The sequence below is a fragment of the Lathamus discolor genome, chromosome 23, assembly GCF_037157495.1.
Source record: "Lathamus discolor isolate bLatDis1 chromosome 23, bLatDis1.hap1, whole genome shotgun sequence".
Lineage (NCBI taxonomy): Eukaryota > Metazoa > Chordata > Aves > Psittaciformes > Psittacidae > Lathamus > Lathamus discolor.
In genome coordinates this window covers 1,688,347-1,694,712 of record NC_088906.1, presented here as the reverse complement: position 1 = coordinate 1,694,712, position 6,366 = coordinate 1,688,347, and the positions used below count along the sequence as shown (strand labels likewise).

The window sequence follows — 6,366 nt, the reverse complement described above, 5'->3', positions numbered from 1 at the left end:
GCCCATTGGGGTCTGTTGGTGCCCATGGGGTCTATTGGTTCTGTTGGTGCCCCTGGGGTCTATTGGTGCCCATTGGGGTCTATTGGTGCCCATTGGGGTCTATTGGTTCTGTTGGTGCCCCTGGGGTCTGTTGGTGCCCCTGGGGTCTGTTGGTGCCCATTGGGGTCTATTGGTGCCCATTGGGGTCTATTGGTTCTGTTGGTGCCCCTGGGGTCTGTTGGTGCCCATTGGGGTCTATTGGTGCCCATTGGGGTCTGTTGGTGCCCACTGGGGTCTGTTGGTGCCCATTGGGGTCTGTTGGTGCCCATGGGGTCTGTTGGTGCCCATTGGGTCTGTTGGTGCCCATTGGGGTCTGTTGGTGCCCATGGGGTCTATTGGTGCCCACTGGGGTCTGTTGGTGCCCATGGGGTCTGTTGGTGCCCACTGGGGTCTGTTGGTGCCCATGGGGTCTGTGGTGCCCACTGGGGTCTGTTGGTGCCCATTGGGGTCTGTTGGTGCCCATGGGGTCTGTTGGTGCCCATTGGGTCTGTTGGTGCCCATTGGGGTCTGTTGGTGCCCATGGGGTCTATTGGTGCCCACTGGGGTCTGTTGGTGCCCATGGGGTCTGTTGGTGCCCACTGGGGTCTGTTGGTGCCCATGGGGTCTGTTGGTGCCCACTGGGGTCTGTTGGTGCCCATTGGGGTCTGTTGGTGCCCATGGGGTCTATTGGTGCCCATAGGGGGTCCTGTGTATGCCCATGGGGTCTCTGTACCCATTGGGGTCTGTTGGTGCCCATTGAGATCTGTTGGTGCCCATTGGGGTCTATTGGTGCCCATGGGGTCTTTTGGTGCCCATTGGGGGGTCCCTCTGTGTGCCCATGGGGTCTATTGGTGCCCATTGGGGTCTGTTGGTGCCCATGGGGTCTGTGTGTGCCCACTGGGATCTATGGGTGCCCATGGGGCCTGTTGGTGCCCCTGGGGTCTCTGTGCCCGGGGGGCTCTGACCGGCTCCCCCCGCAGCTCTGCCCTCGCCATGGATGACCTCCACCTGCACTACAGGTTCCTCAACTGGCGCCGGCGCATCCGCGAGATCCGCGAGGTCCGCGCCGGCCGCTTCCAGGAGCGCTCCAAGCACATCCTGGTGGATGGGGACACGCTCAGGTGCGGGACCCCCCTGGCCGGGCCCCTGTGGCCGACCCGGCCCGGCTGCGATGGAGCGGCCAAACCCTCTCCATGGAGCCCATCCCGGTGTTCCAAGAGGGAAGAACTTCCCTAGATCCCAGCTGGACTCCCCCTGCTCCAGGCTGACCCCATCGCCCCATGGCTCCAGCCCCTGCTGCAGCTCCCTCCCCCTGAGCATCCTCCTCTGCGTCCCCAAGGCCACCGGGAAGCCCTGGATGCTTGCCCAGTTCCAGGGATGCGGATCCCATCTCTTCCCCCGGAGCCTGCTCCGATGCCTGAGCGCCCTTTGGGCAGGAATTGGTCCTCGGCTCCCCCTAAAGCTGCCCTGGTGCAGCTGGAGGCCGCTTCCTCTTGTCCCGGCCCTTGTTCCTTGGGAGCAGGGATCAGCCCCCTCCTGGCTCCATCCTGCTTTGAGGACCCACGAGGTCCGTTCCAACCTGGATCCTGGGATTCCTTTCCGGGAGCTGTGGCCGCCCCCGAGCCCATTCCTCATGGATTTGTGCTCCAGCTCCGTTGTCCCGCAGTGTCCCTGAGGGGCCTGGAGCTGAGCCCAGGATTCCCTCACCAGTGGGATTATCCCATCCCTCATCCCGCCGGCCGCTCTGTTCCCAATCCAGGATGCCCTTGGATCCCAGCACCCTCGCAGGGAAGAATCCCAGAATCCCAAGGGTTGGAAGGGACCTCAAAAGATCATCTAGTCCAACCCCCCTGCAAGAGCAGGGTAACCTACAGTACATCACACAGGAACTTGTCCAGGCGGGCCTTGAATATCTCCAGTGTAGGAGACTCCAGAGCCCCCCTGGGCAACCTGTTCCAGTGCTCTGTCACTCTTACAGTAAAGAAGTTCTTCCTGATGTTAACGTGGAACTTCCTATGCTCCAGTTTACACCCATTGCCCCTTGTCCTATCACTGGATATCACTGAAAAAAGCCTAGCTCCATCATCCTGACACCTACCCTTCACATATTTGTAAACATTGATGAGGTCACCCCTCAGTCTCCTCTTCTCCAAGCTAAAGAGACCCAGCTCCCTCAGCCTCTCCTCACAAGGGAGATGTTCCACTCCCTTAATCATCTTTGTGGCTCTGCGCTGGACTCCTTCAAGCAATTCCCTGTCCTTCTTGAACAGAGGGGCCCAGAACTGGACGCAATATTCCAGATGCGGCCTCACCAAGGCTGAGTAGAGGGGGAGGAGAACCTCTCTTGACCTACTAACCACTCCCTTTCTAATGCACCCTAAGATGCCATTTGCCTTCTTGGCCACAAGAGCCCATTGCTGGCTCATGGTCATCCTCCTATCCACCAGGACCCCCAGGTCCCTTTCCCCTTCACTACTTTCCAGCAGGTCAACCCCCAACCTGTACTGGTACATGGGGTTGTTCTTCCCCAGATGCAAGACTCTACACTTGCCCTTGTTAAATTTCATCAAGTTTCTCCCCGCCCAACTCTCCAGCCTGTCCAGGTCTCGCTGAATGGCAGCACAGCCTTCTGGTGTGTCAGCCACTCCTCCCAGTTTTGTGTCATCAGCAAACTTGCTGAGGGTGCACTCAGTTCCCTCATCCAGGTCATTGATGAAAATATTAAACAGCACCGGTCCCAGCACCGACCCCTGAGGAACTCCACTAGTCACAGACCTCCAGCTAGATTCTGCACCATTGACCACAACTCTCTGCCTTCTTCCTTTCAACCAGTTCTCGATCCACCTCACTACTTGATCGTCAAGCCCACACTTCTTTAGCTTATCTATGAGGATGCTGTGGGAGACAGTATCAAATGCCTTACTGAAATCAAGAAAAACTACATCTACCGCTCTACCATCATCCCTCCACCTAGTCACTTCCTCATAGAAGGCTATAAGGTTGGTCATACATGACTTCCCCCTCATAAAACCATGTTGGCTGTTCTTAATGACCCCCTCATCCTTGATATGCCTAGAGATGGAGTCAAGAATAAGTTGTTCCATCACCTTTCCAGGGATGGAGGTAAGGCTGACCGGTCTATAATTACCCGGGTCCTCCTTCTTGCCCTTCTTATAGATTGGTGTGACCTTTGCCATCCGCCAATCCTCAGGCACCTCGCCCGTTTCCCACGACTTACCAAAGATGATGGAAAGTGGCCTAGCAATGACCTCCGCCAGCTCCCTCAGCACCCGTGGGTGCATTCCATCCGGACCCATCGATTTACAGATGTCCAGTTTGCATAGCTGATCCCTAACCCAATCCTCATCTACCAAAGCAAACTCCTCCTTTGTCCTGACTCCTTCTGGGGCGATAGAAATCCGGGGCCCTCGGGGAGAGTCTGCAGGAGTAAAGACAGAGGCAAAGAAGGCATTCAGCACCTCTGCCTTCTTTATATCCTCTGTCTCCAGGGCACCCACTTCGTTCAGCAGTGGGCCTATATTGCCTCTTGTGTTAGTTTTATTTGCTATGTATTTGAAGAAGCCCTTTCTATTGTCTTTAACCCGACTAGCAAGATTGAGTTCCAAGGAGGCCTTAGCTGTCCTAATTGCCTCCCTACATCCTCTAACCACTGCCCTATATTCCTCCCAAGCGGCCAGCCCCTCCTTCCATAATCCACAGATTCTCCTTTTCCACTTGAGTTTGCCAGCAGCTCCTTGTTTAACCACGCCGGTCTCCTAGATCCTTACTTGACTTCCTACTCATTGGACGCTCCGATCCTGAGCTTGGAAGAAGCGGTCCTTGAATGCTAACCAACTATCTTGAGCCCCTTTACCGCCTGGTACCCTTCCCCATGAGGCTTCCCTTAGCAGTTGACTGAAGAGGCCAAAGTTGGCCCTTTGGAAATCCAGAGCTGTGGCTTTGCTAGGTATTCTATTCCTCCCACACAGGATCCTAAACTCCACCATCTCATGGTCACTGCAGCCAAGGCTGCCATTGACCGTCACCACTTCGACCAAACCCTCCTTGTTGGCGAGTACTAAATCTAGCAGCGCTGCTCCCCTAGTTGGTACGTCCACCATTTGCATTAAGAAATTATCATCAATGCACTCGAGGAACCTCCTAGACTGTGAATGACTGGCTGTGTGAGTCTTCCAGCAAATCTCGGGGTAGTTAAAGTCCCCCACGACGACTAAGGCATGTAGTCGCGAGGCTACTTCCAGTTGCCTGTAGAAAGCCTCATCAACTCCTTTGTCCTGATCAGGAGGTCTGTAATAGACCCCCACAACTGTATCACCCGTGCCAGTCAGCCCTTGATTCGTACCCACAGACATTCCACTTGCTCCTCATCCGACCCCGGACAGAACTCAATACATTCTAGTTGCTCTCTCACATAAAGAGCAACTCCACCACCTCGCTTCGCTGACCTATCTTTCCTAAAAAGGACATAGCCATCCATGACCACATTCCAGTCATGTGAACTGTCCCACCATGTCTCTGTAATCGCCACTAGATCATAACCTTTAGCCCGCACACAGACTTCTAACTCCTCCTGTTTATTCCCCATGCTGCGTGCATTGGTGTACAGGCATTTCAGGGAGCCAGTCCTAGTACTCTTTTTCCCCTGCGGGACAGGGTCTAAAGAGCTATCCTTTCCCACAAGTGAAACAAGAGATTGATAGTCCTCCTTAGCCCGCCATCCTTCAATCCCTAGCATGTTCCTCTTGGGCTTGTCCCCAACAGGCCCAGTTAAATCCCCTTCATAACCAGTTTAAAGCCCTGTCAATAAACCCTGCTAACTCCTGCCCCAAAACCCTTTTTCCTCTCTGGGACTGGTGCATCCCGCCTGTCACCAGCAAACCAGGTGTCCCATACAGCAGCCCGTGACTGAAAAACCCAAACCCCTGCCTTTGGCACCAGTCACGTAGCCGTACATTAACCTGCAGAGTCTTCTTATATATCCCTTCACCCTCGCTTGCAACAGGTATGGAGGCAAACACCACTTGCGCTCCAGACCCTTTAACCAGCCGTCCCAGGGCCCTGAAGTCTCTCTTCATTGCCCTTACGTTCCTCGTAATAATTTCGTCACTGCCAACCTGAAAACCCAGCAGTGGGTAGTAGTCAGACGGCTGCACCAGTTCAGAGAGCTTCTTTTTAACATCTCTAATCCGAGCCCCAGGCAGGCAGCAGACCTCCCTGTGTGGTGGATCCGGTCGACAAATGGGCCCTTCTGTTCCCCTCGGAAGGGAGTCACCCACCACAATTACTCTTCTTTTCTTCTTGGTTGGGGAGGTTCTGAGGCATGTGGGTGAGTGACTAGCCCTGGGTGACTCACTAGATAGATTTGCCTCTCCATCTCCATTCACCTGGCCCTGAATTTCCAAGACCTCGTACCTGTTATTCAAGGGCAACTGGGAGGGAGAAGGGATTGTGAGGGTTTTCACTTACCTCTCCGAGGAGGAACCTCCCTCCATCCATCCTTGTCCATTGAGCTCTCTCCTTCTGTCTGATGGTAGGAGGGAAGGGGACCCATCACTTGTTGAACCACTTCCCTCTGCCCTTGCCTTAGGGTGTGGTTCCACCAATCTATTTCACTTCCACACTCTCTAATGGCTCTCAACCTTTCTACCTCCTCCCTCAGTTCAGCCACCTGCCTGAGCAGGTCATTTATTTGCTCACAGCGAACACAAGCAGTGTCACTGGCTCCCTCCAATACAAGTGCCAGGCTCAGGCATTCGCTGCAGCCAGAGACCTGCACAGCTGCATGTCTGCAGGAAGGCTCAGTCTGGATACCCACATTAGTACTCACTACAGCCTTCGATGGTGTTGTAACCATGATCTATCTGGTCAATCAATCCGTCTACGTCTCTCAGCACTCCTTCCCCTCCTGTACTCCAGGCGAGTCCTCTCCATGAGGCGGTTGGAACGCGCAAGCTGCCTCGACCCTCTGCCTCGACGCTCTCTGTGGGACCTAGAACTTCCCTAGATCCCACCTGGACTCCCCCTGCTCCAATCCGACCCCATCGCCCCTTGTCCCATCGCTCCAGCCCCTGCTGCAGGTCCCTCCCCAGCACCCCTGTACCCCCCCTTCAGCCCCTCGAAGCTGCTCTGCTCCAGCCCCAGTGCTCCCAGCCTGGCTCCTATGGGAGCTGCTCCTGAGCATCCTCACGGCCTCCCCTGGACCAGCTCCGTGTCCTTGTACTGGGGGCACCAGCACCGCCTGCAGTGGGGTCAGGATCACGCTCTGGGGGTGCAGCCCTGCCCGGGGGGGGGGGTTCTGGGGGCTCAACCCTGCTCTTGGGGAGCTCA

General features: G+C 55.6%; 1 protein-coding gene across 1 annotated transcript in view; it reads left to right on the top strand.

The window, feature by feature from the left end:
* Positions 1–1,011: 1,011 nt before the first annotated feature.
* The window catches only part of LOC136003647 (keratin, type II cytoskeletal 8-like), a 73,360-nt gene continuing 68,005 nt past the window's right edge, over positions 1,012–6,366 (top strand). Inside the window, exon 1 of the mRNA XM_065659454.1 lies at positions 1,012–1,139. Within this exon, the coding sequence (XP_065515526.1) occupies positions 1,012–1,139 (128 nt within the window). The remainder of the gene's footprint in view (positions 1,140–6,366) is intronic.